The sequence below is a fragment of the Pantherophis guttatus genome, chromosome 3 (genome assembly GCF_059756535.1).
Source record: "Pantherophis guttatus breed Tessera chromosome 3, ASM5975653v1, whole genome shotgun sequence".
NCBI lineage: Eukaryota > Metazoa > Chordata > Lepidosauria > Squamata > Colubridae > Pantherophis > Pantherophis guttatus.
In genome coordinates this window covers 16,107,542-16,129,306 of record NC_142065.1, presented here as the reverse complement: position 1 = coordinate 16,129,306, position 21,765 = coordinate 16,107,542, and the positions used below count along the sequence as shown (strand labels likewise).

Here is a 21,765-nt window from a genome sequence, read left to right as displayed (position 1 = left end):
GACTCAGTAAACCTAGGTCACAACACAGAGAAGATCAGAGCAAGCAAGACTAGGGTGAGGTCTGTTAACTCAGATATTGTCTTCTGTCAGGTGATCTATGTTTGCAGAGAATTGTTGCTATTATTCCTGGCATAAGTGATAAATATAAGGCTGGCATATAAATTTAATTAATTAAATTAAATTAATTAATTAGTTTGAAGATTTCCTACACGAAGAACACTATCTATCTCATGGGTGTCAAACTCATGGTGTCACGTTGCCATCACATTACATTTGGCGACGTTGGGGTGGGCATGGCCTGGCATGATGCATCCTGCCCGTGGGCCACCAGTTTGATAACCCCTGGTTTTTTATCTCATTTCTGTCTTACCTATATAGGGCACATCTATGTAGCCGCAGGCACTATTGTCAAAACACTTCACTTCAGCCTGTAATTAGTAACTTGTAACTCCAAAGGTATTGAGTTGTGTAGGGCAGTAACCCCCCTCCCCCCCAACGTTTTGGGCACCAGGGACTGATTCTGTGGAAAAAAATTTTCCCATAGACAAGAGGGGGGGGCGTGGTTTCATATACTATCTAGATCAGGGTGAAATGTAAAAATTTGTTACTACCGGTTCTGTGGGCTTGGCTTGGGGGGGTAATGTGACTGGGTAGGCGTGACCAACTTTTTTTTTTTTTTTAACTTTTCAAAGCATTTTTTCTACAACCTCTTCAGCTGAAGAGATCGCCAAAAAATGCTTTGAAAAGCCTCTCTGACGATCAGGCAACTCAGCTGGGATCGTCAGAGACTTTTCAAAGCATTTTTTTAACCACCTCTTCGGCCGAAGAGGTTGCAGAAAAAAATGCTTTGAAAAGCCTCTGACGATCCCAGCTGAGCCGCATGATCATCAGAGGCTTTTTTTTTTTACTTTTAAAAGCATTTTTTCGTCGGAAGAGGTTGTAGAAAAAAGGCTTTTAAAAGTAAAAAATAAAAGCCTCTGATGATCGTGCGGCTCAGCTGGCATGGTGGGGGGGGGGCGCAGGGATTTTTGCTACTGGTGCTCCGAACCACCCGCCGCCATCGCTACCGGATCGGGCAATCTGGTCCGAACTGGGAGCATTTCACCCCTGATCTAGATCCTGTGTATGCACAGATGAAGCTTTGCTCACTTACACGGCCTGGTTCCTAATTGGCTACAGACTTGTTCTGGTCCATTGTCCAGGTGTTAGGGACCCCTATTCCAGGGAGTGCTAAAATGGGAGCCCTCATCTTTTCCTTGCTGCATTTATTGTGGGGGAAGTTCGCTTCATTTGCAAATTGCCTGATACTGTTCTGAAGCTTAGTGCAAAGGACACCATGGTGCCATAGAGGTTTAGTAGTTGTAGGGAAAAAGGAAAGCCAAAAATGTTGGAGGTAGGAATTTGAAGGCATTCCCTCTAATGAGAATGGCCTGTTCCTCAGCTATGTGGTGCTCCAGTGTTTCCATGTGTGAAAGGGACATCTTGCAATTTGTGGTAAACCCCAATCCAGCCACAAGTCAGCTCAGCTTTCTAGTGCCAACAATGGTATGTTGGTAAGAGTGGCTGAAAGTCTTGAGTGGAGCTTTCCACAGATCCAATCGTATGACATCTTTGACCTAGGATGCTACCTAGCTAAGTTAATATTCTTGTTCAACTTTCTGCTGTAATCCATATTAACGAGCTGTAAAGTTGAGCTGTCTGGGTTCAATTGGTTCAATTACGATAGTGCTATTCTAACCTGAAATAGTCAGGTTTGGGCCAACTTTTGCTATTGCCTCCACATATAAAACCAAACTTTGAGCCCTTCAAGTTAAGTCAAGCTAGGTAGTTTTTTCCCAAGCAATAGCAGGTAACTACATTAACATAAATCCAAGATGCATATAAAGAAAAAAAATGTAGAGTATGCAAAAAAGATCTACTATGTGAATAAAGAGATGGGTACTATACATGTAAAAATTTACCATATATACGTTAACAATTATAATTACCAAATTATAATCTCTTACTATTAAGATAAACCATAAAATCCAAGTTTGGTGAAATACAGACTAGTGAAAAGAAGGACTTTTCCTGCTTCACCAAGAAGGTGATAGGAGTGTTCCAATATTTGAGGGGGTGCCCCAAAGAAGAGGGTGTCAACCAGTAGTGAAATCCAATTTTTTTTTACAATCTGTTCTGTGGGCGTGGCTTGGTGGGTGTGATGTGGCTTGGTGGGCGTGGCTTGCTGGGCAAGGCAGGGGAAGGATACTGCAAAATCTCCATTCCCACCACACTCCAGGGGAAGGATACTGCAAAATCCCCATTCCCTCCCCATTCTTGGGGGAAGGATATTGCAAAATCTCCATTCCCACGCCACTCTGGGGTCAGCCAGAGGTGGTATTTGCCGGTTCTCCGAACTACTCAAAATTTCCGCTACCGGTTCTCTGAATTGCTCAAAATTTCCGCTACAGAACCTGTCAGAACCTGCTGGATTTCACCCCTGCTTCATTCTCAGCTTAGTCCACATTAATTCCAAAACAAATTCTTCATAAACAATCTTTCAGTCTTATCATCAACCTTTGTCTTCTTTGGCACCCTGCCAAAGGCTTTTCTTGGCAAAACCCCACGAAGTTCAAAGAGACACTGACAAGAAACAAATGTAGCAAAGTTGCTTTCCTACAAAGATCCCAAGAGCCTACTGTTCTTTTAAGTCTTCTGGGAGGGGCCAATCATCTCCTGGCCTTGCTCCCGAGTCGTCCTTTTTGCTTTAGCTGCTCTTGCCTTCTGACATCTCTTTGCATGTGTGCACTAGGAACAGGCTCCTCCTGTTTCTCTGCCTCTCTGCTGTCCGCCTCTGGAGGCTCCGAGTCCACGCATCGTTCCCAGATGGCCCGGCCCCATCTCTGCCTCTGACGCAGAGCCCTCGTCCGGGCCTTCCCCTGACTGCAGGACTGGCCCATTGTCCTTCCCAGCCTCCTCACTGTCCGCTGCCAGCTCCTCAGGCTGCTAGTGAACCACAACAAGAATCTCCGTAGAGGCTCCTAGAAATATTTATCCAGGACTGGACTTTTGCAATGGGGTAAAATGACATAATTAAAAATGGTGGAGAGAAGGTGAAGTTTCTCATGCCAGTTCTCCCATGATTTACGATACGGTGACAACACCATATATCTGGAGAAAACTCTTTGCATTGTCCAATAATCAGATTTATTGCCATGAAAAACAAGTTAAGTTACAAAATCTTGGAAACCAGATAGCTTCCCTTTTTCCACTGAGTATGTGAAGGCACAGGTTTCTTGATGAGTCTGATCCTCCTCCTGACTGCTTCTTGACACAGGGGAGATGTTGTTAGCCATTTGCTGGATAAAGAGCAAAGGAATAAAGATCTCTGCTGAGCCTGCAATAGTTTCCAAATGTCCATTCCCAGGCTCAGAGAATTCCAGGACAGGTGTATGGCTCCAACTTTAAACATACCAAATGGAAAAATAGAAGAGTTCCTCTTTATAATGCATATACAGCACATGTAGGACTTGAATTGTGGCTTTAAAGAAATTCCAGACTGATACATATCAAACTTTGTGAAATGGAGGAAAATGGGAGTTATTAGCCTTCCACAATCAGATTCTTTTCAAAGAATTGCTGGCCAGTCCATACTGTGGCCTCCACACACCTTAGGGGGATACATTGGAAAAAACAATGAATCCCTTCCTTCCTTCCTTCCTTCCTTCCTTCCTTCCTTCCTTCCTTCCTTCCTTCCCTCCCTCCCTCCCTCCTTCCATCCATCACCTTTCTCCATCCCTTCATTCTTCCCATCTCCTTCCTTCCTTCCTTTCCTTCCTTCCTTCCTCCCCATGAAACATATTTTACAAAGGACTGAGATTTTTCCTACCACCAGCAAATCTCAATGGTTAAAGTACATTTATTTTGGTATTTTCTCCAGCCCTTCCACCACTGAATCTCTATGAATCCTAAAGGAAGGCAAGGAAAGTCTGCAGAGCACCTTCTGTACCAGCAACCACCATAGGAGGATTCTGCATTTGCTTCTGTTTCATGTAGCAAAATGTTTTTTGTGCATGCATGTGTGTGGTGTGTGTACATGTGCTTGTGTACAGACTTCCTCCCCAGGGTCTAATCAGTGTGGGTGTACATGTGTTTTCTGTGTGTCTTCTGCATGTTGGGGAGGGGCTCTGATCAGGGAGTTTGCATAGGTGTTTCCTGTCTGTTTTTGTTTCCCTTGTGTTGCATGTAGCAATAGCACTTAGACTTATATACCGCTTCACAATGCTTTACAGCCCTCTCTAAGCAATTTACAGAGTCAGCATATTGCCCCCAACAATCGGGGTCCTCATTTTACCCACCACGGAAGGATGGAAGGCTGAGTCGACCTTGAGCCGGTGAGCTTCGAACTGCCAAATTGCAGGCAGCCGGCAGTCAGCAGAAGTAGCCTGAAGTACTGCATTCTAACCACTGCGCCACCATGGCTCTTAATGTATGTATATTTATGTCAATATGAGTACTGGGAAGTAGAAGATGCTTGCATATGGTCTGCACTGGGTCACATAACCAAGAAATAGAAAGGAGAGGAGCTTCAAATGGACCAGTCACCAACACTGTGACTTCTGCTCCTATGTTGACTCCTTTTTTCATTATAGAACAGTGTTTTTCAACCTCAGCAACTTTAGGATGGGGGGACTTCAACTCCCATAATTCTCTGGTCAGCCATGCTTAAAGCTGTCGAGGTTGAGAAATATTGCACTACACTCTTAAATTCAGCTCATGAAAGAGTAATTCCTATGATCACTCAACACGCTATCATAGCTTAAGACAATGACTTGGTTCACATAACATGCTACGACAAAACCCGAGCCCTACAACACAATGAACCACAATGAACCACAATCCACAATACAAATAACTTTAGCACAGCACTTTATCCCAACCCAAACAAGCCATTGTTTCTTCCATCTATTGCTGAAGAACACAAGGAGGAGTTTTTAAAAAAACCCTGAAACAATGAACTTCTATTTTAACATTCAGCCAGCTCAAAATAATTAGCACAAACCGCAGCGTACAGCAGCACGTAGAATAAAAGTCACATCAGTTAAAAACTATTTGAGAGACACGGTTCTTCCAAGCCCTTCTGAATGCCAGGCGTTAACCACACACCTCCTTATGAAAAAGTTTCATGGAGTAAGACCCAACATAGATGCTAAGAAAAGAAAACAAGCTAATACTCCTTCAGACAGCAGGCAGAGAAACTGCATAGCGTAATATTGGTCCCATATTTTTAAAACAACCCACATTGAAGGCTGGTACATATTCAAGGATCTTTTATGTCAAACAACATTTTTGCATGCTGGGGGAGAGGAAGCCTAAAAATTCAACATGTTGTCTACATTTGCATAGACCAAGAAAATTAACAAGTGATTTGATTAGCTTTCTCGTCTACAGTAATATACCAGAGGCTCAGTCCTGCAACAGTGAGATGGATGCACACAACCAGTTGCTTGTTTCAGCTGCATTCACCAGTAGCAGGGTGGATAAAAATCAATGATTTTTTTAAAAAAAAATCAAAAAAATCAGATTTTTTAAAATTTAAATTGGATTTTTTTGATTTAAATCAGATTTTTTTGATTTTTATCGAATTTATTTTAATAAAAAACTTTTGGGGTAAAAATCTATCGTAAGATAGTTTCTATTTAAGATACATAAATAATTTATTTTATTCAGCATGAAATGGAGCTTAGATACTGTATGTAGCATGAGGCTGTATATTCTGCAACACTGGGACTATCGGTGAGTCAACAGTGGGTCAAAGGAGTAGCAGAGATGACAGTTGCTCTTTAAAAATTATGATTTAAATCGAGTTGATTTAAATCAAGCCTTTTTACTAGTAATTTAAATCATGATTTAAATTGTGATTTAAATCAATTCAATTTAAATCAAATCCACCCTGACCAGTAGCATACAATGCATCTGCCTCAACAGAAAAGGTAGTGCCCACCTTTAACCTAAAAAAAGGGTTACCCTTAACAGCAATAACTCCTGTAAGTCAAGTTCTATTAAATATCTGACTGCCTATTACTTTGCCCATTAGTCTTCTGCATGACTCTCTTCAATCACTTTCTGTTCTTGCCCTGATGCCTCAAAGTTCCTCTTAGAAGACTAAGCCTCAGCAACTCATATGCCATTCAGGCAGCCCCTGAAGCACTTTGGGGACTAAATTCTTTGTTGGTTTGGTGGTCTAGGGAAACAGTAACAGTATAACAGAGTTGGAAGGGTCTTCTAGTCCAGGAGTGTCAAACTCAATTTCATTGAGGGCCGCATCAGGGTTGAGTTTAACCTTGGGGGGGGGGGTTGTCAGGGTGGGAATGGCCAGCTCGACGTCACTTGTGTCAGGGGCACCTGTGCTGGCCAAGTGCTAAGACAAAACTTCCTTCAGACCCTACCTCACTCTCATTATAATCTCCTTCCTCACTTCCTCCCTCCCTCCCTTTTCTTCTTTTTCCTTCCCTCTTCATTCTCCTTTCTTCTTCCCCTCTTTATTTTTCCTTCCTTGCTCTCTTCCCATCTTTTTCTTTGTCTTTCCCCTTTCTCTTTCTCCTTTCCTGTCCATTCTTGCACGCTCAAATGCAAAAGGGGAAACATTTCTCCTTTTGTTTTGTTTTTAGTTTGTCTTGCTAGCCCTCTGCCAGTGAAAATGGGAACCCTCATCCATAAATAAAGGCCATCCGTCTAGTAAACTCGCAAGATTTGTTTCTCTTGCCATGTACATGTATATGTCCGATCTAAACTGTGCTTGTTTCTCCATGTCATATAATATATGTGGGTATATGCATAATTTTGTATTTATTTATTTATTTTGTCATGTTTATGTAGTGTACATTGGAGGTGGAGACTCTTTGAGAGCTGTATGCAACGAAATTTCATTTTAATGTATGCCACAGGTGTTTCACGATGTTTTTTCTCTTCGTGGAGCTGGGGGGGCATGGCCTGTGTGTGACACATCCGGCCTGTGGGCCGCCAGTTTGACACCCGTGAATTGTATGCCGATTAGTGTACATTCAGAGTGACAATAAAGTTATTCTAAGTCTTAAGAGGGATGATGAGTGAACATATCTATCTATCCAGCAAAGTATAGCAGGAAGCCCTTGAATCTATCACTCTCAGTACAACAAAGCCAGCAGAAGTATTGCTTAGCATATACATTCAACCAGGACAAAAAGGAATTATACTGAACACATTCAGTACCAGCATTTTAATGTCTGCTCTATTTGGGGACCAGCCAAGCATAGCCCCAACTTAGTTGAGCGGCTTAAATTCCTAGCCATTTAAGAGTCTACCAACAAGTCCCTCGGAGATCCTGTCTTAGTATAGTTGAGAGTGCACACAAAAAAGCTTTCTGTTTCAAAAATTAAAAAGGTGAAAGCTTACAGGTTAGGGTGAAGTCTATGACAGGTAGACATGGTTTACAACAGAAGACCTGTTAACTATATGCAGGGATTGAGATGTTCCAGATTTAATTTTAGAAGGAAGAAAATGAAGCCACTGCTTCATTTCAAATTCATTTCTTCATTTCCAAACATTGCAAAAAGAAGAGTGTGAGGATATAAACCTGATTTTGATCTGCTTTGATAGCTTCAAATCCCTGCTGTTGAAAAAATCATTTTGATACTTGAAAAACTAGCAGATCACTCAGAAGACTAAGCATTCTAGAAGACAGAGCTGTATTATTTATTGCTTTATCTGCTACTGTGGATTATAACCCTAAAAACAAAGACCTTTTAATCTCAGCCCATCTTAACCTTCTACTTAGATCTAATATGACATTTGGTAATCATGATATTAATTAAATTGATATCCAGTCTTTTGTACCAGAAGTCAATGAAATCTACATTATGTTCCCTACTCCAACTTTTCCCCACAACACTAAGCCTGTGAAGTAGGCTGGGTAGAAAAAGTATGACTGCCTCAAAGATACCCACTCAGCTTCCATGGCTGAGGGCAGAGCTTAGATCTCTGCACTCCTAGTCCACTACACCATCAATGTTTTGCTTTTAGCTATTGGTCAAATGTGCTGAACTCTAGCTTCTAAGGTTTTTCAACCTTGGCAATTTTAAGGTATATAAGGACTTCAACTCCCAGAATTCCCCAGACAGTACATATATGACTGGCTAGGGAATCCTGGGAGTTGAAGTCCACATATCTTAAAAGTTGCTAAGGTTGAGAAACACTATTGTAGGATGTGAATATCAGTAGCTTCACATTCTGCACAGGTGCAGAAGTCTATCATTTGATTTATTTTATGTATTAATTTAATCTGTATGGCTACCCATCTCAACAAGCGAACTCACTATACCTGACTTTCCAGATGTTTTTCCATAAAGTAAATGAACGTCAGCCATGGCTTCAGATTTTGGGTGGCTTCAGATTTTACAAAACTTGCCAGGGAATGTCATGTTTATATACACGAATGTCAACTCTCATCACCATTTGAGTAACTAGCAATCCTTCTTCTCTGCTTCATGAAGGCCCACTGTGTGCACACAAATATTCTTCTTTATATAGATTGGCATGTCTTTTATATATTCTGCTATCGTACCAAGAATATTTGCATGCCGTTGAAAGCTATAAAACGCAATGTAGCAAGCCCTGGAAGAGTTTGCAAGTGACCGAGGGGAAAAACTTTCACGAAGAGAAGGACAAATCCCCAATCTTAAAAAATCCTCATTTATCCAGTTAAACACGCTCAATATCGTACAATAATGGGAAAGGATGATAGCAATGTCCCTTATCCCATTCACCCCCACCAAACGGTCTTCTTATTCAGAAAATTCTTCCGTGCAAACTTTAGATGTTTTTAATAAACTTGGCAGTCACCTCTTCTTCATTACTGAATCTGATATTGTATTAGTTTTGCTTGAGAAGGGAGCTGCTTTCTGAACCCAGCCCAGCCCCAGCAAACAGAAGCAGAAACCTAACACATGATTTGCGTGTGTCTGAAACCCTTTTGTTATAGTCTAACATCTGCAAGCCAAGAGATCAGTGACTTGGGATTTCAAAGGAAAAAGACCAAAGAGCATAAGAAAATAATATTTTTCCGACTTTAAAAAAATCAGCCAACATGTCCATCTGGTGACGGAAGTTGTTTTCTACAAAACAAGACCAAAAAAAAAAAATAGAGGAGTAGGATTTGTATTGATGCCACCTCCAGACTCTTTGCTATTGGTTATTGTGGCCACTCTTCTGAAATTGGCCTTAGGACAGACTTGGCTTAACGCATGAGCCAAGGTTCAACCAGGCTACCCACAGAGCCTGCTGTCAATTCCAGAATATGGGAAAGGAGAAGAAAGAACAGAAGGGTTCTGAATATGACATTGTCTTAGATTTAGCACACACACACACACCCTCACCATCTGGTATTTTGGGCACAAGAGACACAGGAAGCCTCATCTATTCTGGGCAACTGACAGGAGTATTTGGATGCTTTTCCTGGTTTTTCGTCCATCCTGCGTTACAAATAGGAGCCCAGGTGGTTCAGCCCACACAGGAAACAGATTTATTAAGTCTCACACGTTATGCTACTTTTGGAGAGAATTCCCCCATATTCTCCAGAGCGCAATATTATGAAGAAGCATCCTTTAAAAAAAAAAGACAGTGTGCTAAAAGCAAGAAACAATTTGGCTTCTTAAAAAGTTGGTGAAGGAAAGTCTGTTTATTCCAAACAGAGATTGCCTCTTGAGAATGCAGCCTGTGATTAACTTTCACACTGCATTAATGGTTCTCCATTAATGGTTCTCCATTCTCTTTACATTCTCAATGTAAAGCGGTCAACAGTTACTCGTTGGCTATTTCATTCTGTGCAGAATTTACTTTTTTCAAAAAGCCAAGAAAGTCAGCACTTTCCCACTCTTCCTTTATATATATTAGTGGCTGGGAAATCCTGGGAGTTGAAGTTCATACATCCTAAACATACCCAGATTGAGAAACACTGAACCAGGGGAACTGCTCCTCTTAGGCTAATTAAAAGAATACCAAACATGCAAATTGGTTCATCCTTATGTAAGCCAATATGCTAACTCAGGGGGTTTTTTATTTGCAAACAGGTGTATTCAGTTTCTCCCACTTCTGACTGCATTAGGTCTCAAAGGTGCTTTTATTTTAAAGGCAACCAAACTGTCGGATGTTTCTTTCAAGACGTTTCACTTCTCATCCAAGAAGCTTCTTCAGTTCTTCTTCAGCTTCTTGGGTGAGAAGCGAAACGACTTAAAAAAAAAACAAATAAACCAGACAGTTCAGTTGCCTTTAAAATAAAAGCTCCTTTGGGACAACTATGAGCTGGAATGAATGAGAATCTCCTGAGCCATTTTGCCCCACATGGAACAAAGTCCTTTGAATTGATCAAGAAAAACCAATTATTTCCTTAACTGCACGTATCTTTATTACTGATCGCAACATTAAAACACGGATGGGAGTGGATCTTCTCTTTGTTAAGGAGAGCCCTCCGAGTTTACCAAAACAAAATTAGTAAAAGCTTTTGCGGCAGCTTTAAAAGGTCAACACATTTTAGCAGAAGCGTTCACGGATTAGCTACTAAACATACCCTTTACGGTACTGCTGTTCCTGATTTTTATTTTTTAATTTCCAGCTAACTGACCACTTTCCCCTGCAACCCAAGAGTAATTCCGCGGTTAGTTTCTCATAACACCCTCGAACCTCAAAACTTTTCCAAACCCGTCGCAGGGTACAAATCAAGCTAGCGGAGGCTTCACTTTTTGAGCGGGTCGAGAAATAGACCGCGCTGCTTTTTCTGGCAGCGCTTCGTCCATCGTAGGGTTGACTTTGAACGATCCCGCGTTAAAGGAAAGAGTTTTCCGCAGCGCGATTTGCACCGTCTCTTCGACGGCAGCCCCGTATCTATCCCGAACTGCGTGTGCGATGCGCTCGGTTTGACATTTTGACTTTCTCATTTCAATAAAGGAGAATATTTGGATGGACAAGAGGGGGGTGGGGTTCCTTAGTGCTCCCTGAGCTTGCTTGTTTTCTTGCAGACGTTTCACTACCCAAATTAGGTAACCTCATCAGTGCTAGCAAATAAGCAAGTTCAGAGAGAGCATCAAGGACCCCTCGTTTTAACGTTTGCCCGGGGCAAATAAATCCAAGGCTCCATTCCCGGAGCTCGCTAGGCTGGGGGTGGGGGGGGACCCCATTCTTGGGGAGCGGACGTCGCTTTCCCGCAAGACCTCAATAGTTCCGACTGAAACTTGGACGAGTTTCAATGCCGAGCCCCACCACCGCTTCAACTCCCGTCCCCACCCGCTTCCCCAAATTCACCCAGCAGCCGAGCCGGACGGAACTCTCACCTAAGAAGAAAGCCGCCCCGACGAGCGCCCAGGATCGCAGCATGGCCAAAGCGGAGCCTCCTCTCTTTAAACTAGCCGATCCCCCCCACACCACCACCAAAAAAAAAAAAAACCGGCCGATGGGCGAGAGCAGCCCAGCCGCGGGGACGCTCAGCGCGCTTTGCTTCGGCAGAAAAGCCACCTGGCGTCCATGGAGCCGAGGCCGCTACCAAAAGAGGCCGCCGAGGGTCGCTCTTTCGGACGCTGCTCCCAGAGAGAGAAAAAAGCGATTGCAGACCGCCAACGCCGCCGCCTCGTCCGGCTTGCAGAGCGCGCTCCTTCGCCTCCGGCCCCGTCTGAGGAGAGTTCCAAGGCGGCGGCTCCGGCAGTTCCCCGGGCCCGCGCCAGAAGAGGTGGAGACTCCCCCAGCTGCACACGCCCCACGCGCGCGGGGAGCCGCCGTCGCCAAAGCTCTCCCCCCAACCCCCCCCCCAGCCCCACGCCAGCAGGCGGAGAAGGGGAAAGTGTCCCGCCGGATTTCCCGCGCGCGCGCAGGTCTTGGTAAGTAAAGCCTGAGTAAGACCAAACACTTAGAATACTGCGTCCAGTTTTGGTCACCGCGCAATAATAATAATAATAATAATAATAATAATAATAATAATAATAATAATAATAATAATAATAATAATAATAATAATAAAGACGTTGAGACTCCTAGGAAAAAGTGCAGAGAAGAGCAACCAGGATGATGAGGGGGACTGGAGGCTAAAACATACGGAGGAACTCTGTACTTGTTGGATAATTGGTCCTTAATTTTTAAAAAATAAATAAATAACTGTAGCATCCATCAAAGGTACCATATTTCCTTCTGGGTAACCAAGAAATGTGCCTGTGTATGTTTGCCTCTATGTGTACACTGAGAAATGCAAGGTGGATGCCTATCCTGGATGTTTTACTATGTTGGATGATTTTATAACTATTGTTATTGTTGTTAGTTGCAAAGTTGTGTCCGACCCATCGCAACCCCATGGACAACGTTCCTCCAGGCCTTCCTGTCCTCTACCATCCCCTGGAGCAGTGGTGAAATCCACATTTTTTTTACTACCGGTTCTGTGGGTGTGGCTTGGTGGGCATGACAGGGGAAGGATACTGCAAAATCTCCATTCCCACCCCACTCCAGGGGAAGGATATTGCAAAATCTCCATTCCCACCCCACTCTTGGGCCAGCCAGAAGTGGTATTTGCCAGTTCTCCGAACTACTCAAAATTTCCGCTACCAGTTCTCCAGAACCTGTCAGAACCTGCTGGATTTCACCCCTGCTCTGGAGTCCATTTAAGCTCATGCCTACTGCTTCGGTGACTCCATCCAGACACCACATTCTCTGTCGTCCCTTTCTTCTTTTGCCCTCAATCGTTCCCAACATTAGGCTCTTCTCCAGTGAGTCCTTCCTTCTCATTAGGTGACCAAAGTAGTTGAGTTTCATCTTCAGGATCTGGCCTTCTAAAGAGCAGTCAGGGTTGATCTCCTCTAGGACTGACCAGTTTGATCGCCTTGCAGTCCAAGGGACTCGCAGGAGTCTTCTCCAGCACCATCGTTCAAAGGCCTCAATTCTTTGGCACTCAGCCTTCCTTATGGTTAAATAACTTTTTTAAAAACCCCAAAAGATGGGTTCTGAAATTGTTCTCAAGCTTTTAGCAGCAGCAGCCATCAAAGGTACCGGTCCATTTTCTGTCTCAGTAATTGTTTTACCTAGCAATCCAAATTCAGTCCCCTTCTGTTCTTATTTTCAGAGCATGATTATCTTGCTGAGGGCAGTGGATAGAATTAGAAAAGTCAGTAGAGAAACAGACAGCATTGCCCTCTCCACCCCCTCCCAAAAGAACCCCCCAGGTTTGTTTCAGTTCCAGAAAAAAATAACTTAGCTGTGAAGATGGGCCAATGTCTTGAGTATGAGAAGTATAAAGCTGATTTAGAAGCAGCACGAAGAGTGTGTATAAGCCAAGGGTGAAATTCAAAATTTTTCCCTACCGATTCTGTGAGCGTGGCTTGGTGGGCATGGCAGGGGAAGGATACTGCAAAATCTCCATTCCCACCACACTCGGGGGCCAGCCAGAGCTGGTATTTGCCGGTTCTCCAAACTACTCAAAATTTCCGCTACCGGTTCTCCAGAACCTGTCAGACCCTATTGAATTTCCCCCCTGGTATAAGCCCAGAGGCTACAGAGATAAGCAATGGAAGGAAAGAAGGCTCTCCATTATAGAGAAATATTACTGCTGCCTACACACAAGAACTAGGGGATAATTTAAAACAGTGTTTCATAGCTTGGTGCCTTCCAGTTGGGCTGAATTGTGAACCCCCAAAACTCCAGCCAGATTTGTTGTTTGAGTATTATAAAATTAGTCCAATGCATCTGGATGGCACCAGGCATGCAAAATGTAGGAAGTTAGTACCCACCCCTCTCCTAGGAAAATGAGATATTTTAGGAAATATTAAAAGGACAGAATATTTCCCCTAAAAGGGAGGCAGAAACTTATCCCCCCACCCCGCCCTTTGTCAATGGGCCATTAAGGCCTGGGCCAGTCTATTCAACATAACAAAGATCTACCTCCTTCAAGCAGAGCCATAATAGGAATTGCCCAAAGCCCCTTCATTACATCATCATCACCCAACAAGGCACAACCAAGCCTGGGACCCAAACAACCTACAAAGTTACCCCTGCATGGTCCCATGGGAGTCTGACAACCAATCAGATTAGAAGCTCAAATTCAAAAGCCCAGAGAGGGCATAAAATCCAGGCACTCTCAACATCTCTGCCCTTTTTGCCCAGGACCTCAAAACCATGTGATCCCGTCCACCATTAAACCATCTTTCCAAACAGCCACAATGTTTCCAGTGTCTTTCTCCTCACTTGGAACTGAATCCAGATGGACATTTCTTCCAACAATTACATGGCTTCACCTAAGGCCTCCTACTTCTTAGTTTACATGTACAATTGCAACTCAATCCTTAGGAGAGATTTTCTGTTATAGAGCTCACACAAGTAAGTTTCCCTGGGATATATCAGACTATTAGGAAAATGACAGCAATTTAGGTCAGATCTCATGTTTTGACTTACATGTAAACAGCACCCATCCCGTCTTAAATGATCAGAGTCAGGTGATATTTTTATTTTTGACAGTGCATTGAGGTAGCTTCCCCCCCCACCCCCATTCCCCACAATTTTACAAGAACAGAATATTCTACTGCAGCAAATCATCTCATAGTTTCTCCAGTATCTTTCAATAAAACATTTGAAAATATCCTAGGACCTACAACATCTTGCTCATGATCCAGTTCTGATTGTTCTTCTCTCATGAATCGTGTTGTTTTACTCAAATCACCAATGGTAGACTCTAAATGTAGTGAAAGGCATGAAGAATAGAGTAGATGAACCATATAAGGTTGAGTGCTGGCTAGAAATATGAATTGGAAGGCACCAATACATTCCAGTGGTGTCTATATATATAAAAAGAAAAACATTTTCATCTCTCCCAGAAAATCTTCCAGTTAGTTTGTTCTGACCTTGGTAATGGGTTGGCAACTCTTTTATGACCGTATCTGCCAATAAATTCAAGAGTGAGCCAAATTGAAGTTGAGACTGTAATAAAAGTCTCCTCACTGTGGCCTCTTCCAGGTTCCTCCATTAAGTTTCATTCTGTCTGACGCCATTCTCAGTAGGCAAAATTATCTGAATCAAAGACCTAAATCGGCCTCATTGGAAAGAAAACGCATTGAGAAAGATGTCATCAGTTCTTGACATGACACTAAATGGATCTGGCTTGTTTTTCTTGCCTTCCTGCCCAGATAGAAAGACAGACACACTCATATTGCTTATTGGCACCAGCTAAAAATACAGCATTGACTAAAGGAGAATGGAAAGCAATTTTCTTTTCTTCCAATAAAAGGAAACATTATAATCATTCATGTCCCAAGGTTCTTCCAGGTAGATGAAGGATTAAAGCTAGGATAAAATAACTTGGATATTTTAATGCCCACCCCACATTCTCAGTTACATTTTGAGATGTGTCACTAAGCCTACTTTTATTGATCCGACAGAATTGTAAATGCTTCATGGAGAATTACAGTGTATAAAAAAACCCTCACAGTGTTCAGGAATGAAATAATTTCTTATAACCATTCACGTACAGTAGGTAATTAAATTTAGGCTTCAGACTACTTGTTCCTTCTCCTCCTGAAAAAAAAATGCCCATCAAAATGTGGTTAGAAAATGAAGTTACTTTCAGAAGGAAACATAATCTATTCCTTTTGGAGCCCTCCCAAACTTTAATGAGATCCAGAAATTAAGTACATCAACTATGAAAAATTACAGAGTAAATGATTTTGTAACAACTTTCAACGTTTTGCATCTGATTCTTCCCAGGCAACATTTCCCGATGATATCTGTGAGCTGAAATTAATAGAGCTTCTCAGCAGTGAAATTCCTTAGGGATGTTTTGCAGCCATTTTCCTCCCTGTTTATTACTATGATTATTTTGTGGTTATTATTAATGGAGAATCAGAATGTATGCGCTTAGTTTTAACACAAATGTTTCAGAAGGGCTCACAAATTCATATAAGAAGAAAAAGCTTCATACACATTTTGTGGAGGATGGGTGGATGGATGGATGGATGGGCGGATAGACGAAGCTAAAGAACAGCAGCTATACACATAGTAACTTCTCACAACAACAGTTAAGACCATGTCCAATTGAAGTGGGGAGAATAAAGCTGGAAATCTATCAAGATACAAGTATATGGTGTCTCCTCCTTGCAAACTACCACTGAACTCACAGTTGCTAGAGATTATATTTTTCCAAGTCACTCAGATGGCTTTAATTTTAATTTAATGTTTTTTTCCTGTGTCTTCAAATATTCCAGATGCATGCAGAATTTCATTAGACATGGTTTTGCCCAAACTGGTCCATAATTAAACCACTATAATTTGTGAAATCTGATTAATTTGAGGAGATGAGGGTATTATTTTTGTGTTCTTGATTCCACACTGCAGATGAGATATGATCTCTGTATTTTTGACCGGATTTCAATCTGTGATGCTTTCTCTAAGTTTGGTCCAGTCAGTCTCTTCTGCTTAATTTCACATAGACTGGTCCACCATTTTTTCCTGATAAATCAAGAAGGCCACAAGTTCACAAGTGTAAGAGTGTATGCCAGAAAAGATGGTTCAGATGGTTCTGCAATTTTGGATCAGAGGTTACTACCATGTTTCCCCGAAAATAAGACCCGGTCTTATTTATTTTTTCCTCACCAAAAGAGGCATTAGGTCTTATTTTCGAGGGATGTCTTTCACTATCTCACCTTGCGGTGACATCAATAGCCCCACCCAGCAGAAGCCGGCCCACTTCTTCTGCGGCTCCTTGCCGCCACTCACATGCAGCGCCCCTGGCCTCTGTTTCGCCATCAGAAGCCTCCAGGAAAGGCCTCACCTCACAGGCTTGTTGTGGGGAAAATAGAAGGAGGAAGGTATATTAGATATCTAACACGCCTTCTTCCTCCTATTTTCCCCACAACAAGAAGCCTGTGAGGTGAGTTGGCCTGAGAGAGAATGGCTGGCCGAAGGTCACCTAGCTGGCTTTCATGGCTAAAGCAGAACCTGAGCTCAGTTTCCCGCTTTCTAGCTTGGTGTCTTAATCACTAGACCAAACTCGTTTTTTGCACTACAATATCCACCACACTCTTCTAGCATTTGGTGGGAAAGAGTGAGCAAGTGCTGGAAGAGGGAGGATTTGGGCCTAGTTTTTTCTAGCTGCAGCCCTGCACTTTAATGCCCTTAAGGCAGGGGTGTCAAACTCGATTTTATTGAGGGCCACATCAGGGTTGTGTTTGACCTTGGGGGCCCGGGGTGGGTGTGGCCAGGGTGGACATGGCCAATTCGACGCCACAAATGTCGGGGGCGCCTGTAGTGGCCCAAGCACTCTGCCAGTGAAAAGGGCTCCCGAGCTCCGTTTTCAGCTGCGACAGCCTCCTGCAACCCTCTGCCAGCGAAAATGGAGATCGAGAGAGCTGCACACAGCCTTCACAAGCTCCGTTTTCGGCTGCGACAGCCTCTTGGAACCCTCTGCCAGAGAAAACAAAGCTCTGTTAGAGGGACTGTGGGCCAATCCTTCGCTGTTTCCAGGGCAGCCCCACAGACCAGGTCACCAGCCCCTGGGCCTTGAGTTTGACACCCCTACCTTAAGGTATACCAATTCTACCTCTAACTATGGCACAAACATGCCGTGACAACATCCAACAGCTGATAATAGTCAATGGAAGCTGCGAAGTTGAGAAACACTGGTTTAGAAACTAAAAAGGACTCAAAATATTGTTAACATGCTTAGCTGGAGATTATTCCGTCTTAGACAAGTCTGGACAAATTCCTGGTTGTCCTTGGCTCCTTATGGTTTCAATAAGAATTTATAGACCCGAAAGCCATCTGCATCACGTTGCAGCTCTTCAAGGCCGATGTAAGTGCAATGAAGGGGAACAAAGGCACACAAAGGAAAGGTGTGCCTCCCTGCCTCTCTAAAGGGCACCATTTATAATTGGAGGAAAAAGGCAGCCTCTTCACAGATGACATTCATTGCTCACAAACATCTCCAGGGATAACTTCTGAGAACGTAAAAGAAATTAATTGCCCAGTCCTCTCTTAGCATGTTTCCCATGATAAAAACATACTGAGGGTTTTGCTAAATAGTATGAAGGCATCCCAGGTTATTTGAAGCAGGGATGAAATCCAGCAGGTTCTGACAGGTTCTGGAGAACCGGTAGCGAAAATTTAGAGCAGTGCAGAGAACTAGCAAATACCACCTCTGGCTGGCCACAGAGTAGGGTGGGAATGGAGATTTTGCAGTATCCTTCCCCCAGGAGTGGGGAGGGAATGGAGATTTTGCAGTATTTTTCTCCTGCCATGCCCACCAAGCCACACCTGCCACACCCACCAAGCCACGCCCACAGAACCGGCAGTAAAAAAAAATTGGATTGCACCACTGATTTGAAGGCATCGCTCTCATCTTCACCTTGCAATTACATCTTCTTGGTGCTGCTGGAAAGTGCTCTATCATGGGCGTCGTAGCTCCGAGGATGTAACAGAAAGTACAAATTCCCAAGGCAGCCAAAGATGTATGTCCGCTGCAGAAAATAAGCTCTATATTTCTGGTTTGAGTGCACCAAGCTGGAGGTGCTTGTTCACCCACCCCATTCTGACACAGCGAGCATCAGATATGTATTTCTTCTGACTCCTCCCTCCATCAATCTTCTAAAAACTCATGTGAAAATAAAACCAGTCAGGGATCTCTGGCCTGGCTTTCCTTCTGAATGACAGATTTTTCCTGCCTCTGAGCTCACCACATCTTTCCAAGCACAAAAGTCAAAGCGTCCTTTTTTATAGCTGAGGATGAGAAATATATTTGTGGTTTTGGGGAAGAGGCAGAGATGATGTCAGTTCAGGGCTAGGTTAAGTGCCATCTTCTCAGCAGACCAAACGACTATTAAAAGTGCTCAGAGCTTTGAGGAACATTGTCGGCCTCTGATTCTTTCTGCTAGCCACCTCCTCTGCCTGCTCATCCTAAAAGTTCTCCTTCAATGGACTTGACCTGGGGTGCTCACATTGCAGCACTGGTCAAAAGGGCCCAACAGAGATTATACTACCTGAGACTTCTCAGGAAACAACAACTGAATGAAAAACTGCTGGTGACCTTTTACCGCTGCACCATAGAGAGTATTTTAACTTACTGTACCTGTGTATGGTTTGCCAATTGCCCAGTGGCAGATAGGACAGCACTCCAGAGGGTTAACATCATTGCCCAGAGGATCATTGGTTACCCTCTCCCCTCTTTGGAAGAGCTTTATAGCTCCCACTGCCTTAAGAAAGTTCAAAACATTCTTAAAGATCCATTTCATCTTGGGTATCCTTTTTTTGAACTATTACCATCTGGCAGACGGTACAGGGCAATAAAATCAAGGACAAATAGGCTGAAAAACAGCTTCTACCCCAGAGCAGTAACTATATTGAATTCTACTGTATAGTGCAATATTAATGCAATATCAGGGGTTTTTAATTCAATTGTATAGAATGTGAAGGATGTGTGGTTTCGTTTTATTTTTTATGTATAATGTACACTGAAGATGGCATTGAATTTCATTGTACAAGGTGCAATGACAATAAAATAAACTAACTTCAATGGCATATTTGCACAACACACTAAGTCATGCAGTGGTTTGGTTGACAGGGTTATCCAGAGGCAGGCCGTGGATTAAATTAGGATCAAGGAGAAATGTCAGAACCATGGTTTGGAATCATGGCTGCTCGTATCTTAACTTACTCTGACATGTCGCCTAAGTACAAAGAATGCTTGTGGTGAAGCCACCATCACACTCCATGAAAATGAGATGGAGGAAGTGCAAATTAGATGTGCTGTGATATAGAAGTATAAAATCACACATGTGGAAAATATAAATAAATATCTACAGACCCCTCACATCCTGGACATAAATTCTTTCAACTTCTACCCTCAAAAAGACGCTATAGGGCACTGCACACCGAACAACTAGACACAAGGACAGTTTTTTCCCGAATGCCATCACTCTGCCTAACAACTAACTCCCACAACACTGTCAAATAATTTATTAAAACTGTATTACTATTATTCTTCTCTTCCTTACTAGTATCTATCTCTTCCTACTTATTACTATAACCATGTTGCTTGCATCTTTCAATTATACTGTTTTTATTTGTTTCCGAGTATGAGTTGATAGCTTATTAGTAACCTTGACTACCACTAAGTGTTGTGTCTTTTTATTCTTAATGAATGTATTTTATTCTCCTTATGTACACTGAGAGCATATACACCTAAGACTAATTCCTAAGACTAAGTCCAATCACACTTGGCCAATAAAGAATTCTATTCTATTCTATTCTATTCTATTCTATTCTATTCTATTCTATTCTATTCTATTCTAAAAAAATCTAAACTAAGATGAAGGGATTTGAGACTGATAAAAATAAATTATTATACTTTTTATTATACCTTATTCTGCTGTCATCTCAAGTGGTGGTGGGCATTCATTCAAAGAGCTTCAAAAAGAGCTAAATCGGGTCAGCAACCTGCGGCTCTGGAGCCACATGTGGCTCTTTCACCCCTCTGCTGCAGCTTCCTGTCATTTAAAATATGCGTCACAACCGCCAATGTGCAACACCCACTGGCATGCAATTTATTGAGCTTTTCAACCCCCGGTAGGCCAACCATGGATAAATCCAAGAAAAGAAAAGTTTTAGAAGAAAACAGAACATTTAATTCAGGGGTGAAATGCTCCCGGTTTGGACCGGCTCGGGCGAGTAGGTAGCGATGGCGGGCAGTTTGGAAAACCGGTAACAAAAATCCCTTCCCCCCAGCCTCCAGCTTCCTTACCTTACTGCTGGTCGCAACGCCTGCTTTGCTTCGCTTGCTGTAATCCCTGCAATCCATTGCATCAGCAAGCAACTGAATCTCCCTACCTGCAATCAAGCTCATCGGTGAGCTCTATCTGCCTGCCGGCCTGCCTGCCTACTTGCCTTGTCCCAGTAAGTTTGTTTCCCCTTTGGGAGCTTTAAAAAAATAGTTAATTGGGGTTTTTTTTAGTTGTTCTTTTTTTAGACCTAGCCATTTAAAGTTTAGGAAGTTTTAAATTTAGCTGCTTTTATATAAAAATAAAATTAAAATAAAATAATATTTGTGCAGGTTTCTGAGATTTTGTGTGTTTCTGTAGGGTTTCACTCTAACTACACAAACATATAAAATCTCACAAACCTGTATGTGGAATTTTGTGTGTGTAAAGTGTGAAAGTTGGTTTTTTGGACTTTTTGTGTCTGTGTGAGGTTCCTGCTTGTTGCAGGGGCCATTTTGGGTCTAGCACAGTTGCTTTTACATTGTGTGAGCCAGTTGTGTTGTGTTGTGTTGTGTTTTGTAGGTTAAAAAAGGGCAAAGAAGTGACATCGACCTGGCCATGCCCACCTTACCAACAAGCCACACCTACCCAGTCACCTTACCACCAAGCCACACCCACTAATTAAGCCATGCCCACAGAACCGGTAGCGAAAAATTTTAGATTTCATCCCTGATTTAATTCAACTACATATGCTAGTTTTGTGGCCGCTCAAGAAATAAGCACGGGAAAAGTTTTGTGGCGCCCGGTGTTTTCTGTGGGAAAAGAGTCCAAATGGCTCTTTGAGTGTTTAAGGTTGCAGACCCCTGAGCTAAATGAATGCATGGAAGTTTTGTGCTGCAAATGGCAACTAAACAAGATTTGATTCTGTTCTTCTGAATCACAGGGAACGTGGCTTAAATTCCATCTGCTGGAGAGAACAAGTGGAAGAGTGTTATTGTTCTCCAAGTCTTCTTAAGATATACATATTTTTCTCAACCCACAT

General features: G+C 42.7%; 2 protein-coding genes across 11 annotated transcripts in view; one reads left to right on the top strand and one right to left on the bottom strand.

Annotated features, from left to right (window-relative positions):
* Positions 1–11,856, bottom strand: part of APCDD1L (APC down-regulated 1 like) — a 62,308-nt gene extending 50,452 nt beyond the window's left edge. Inside the window, exon 1 of the mRNA XM_034433095.3 lies at positions 11,343–11,856. Within this exon, the coding sequence (XP_034288986.2) occupies positions 11,343–11,385 (43 nt within the window). The 5' untranslated portion in view covers positions 11,386–11,856. The remainder of the gene's footprint in view (positions 1–11,342) is intronic.
* The window catches only part of LOC148114502 (uncharacterized), a 74,570-nt gene continuing 64,002 nt past the window's right edge, over positions 11,198–21,765 (top strand). For 8 of the 10 annotated variants that reach the window (XM_087889061.1, XM_087889060.1, XM_087889057.1 and 5 more), the window contains exon 1: positions 11,198–11,882. In XM_087889061.1, the coding sequence (XP_087745187.1) occupies positions 11,258–11,882 (625 nt within the window). In that variant the 5' untranslated portion in view covers positions 11,198–11,257. The remainder of the gene's footprint in view (positions 11,883–21,765) is intronic. The other 2 variants (XM_087889064.1, XM_087889065.1) reach the window with 2 other exon arrangements.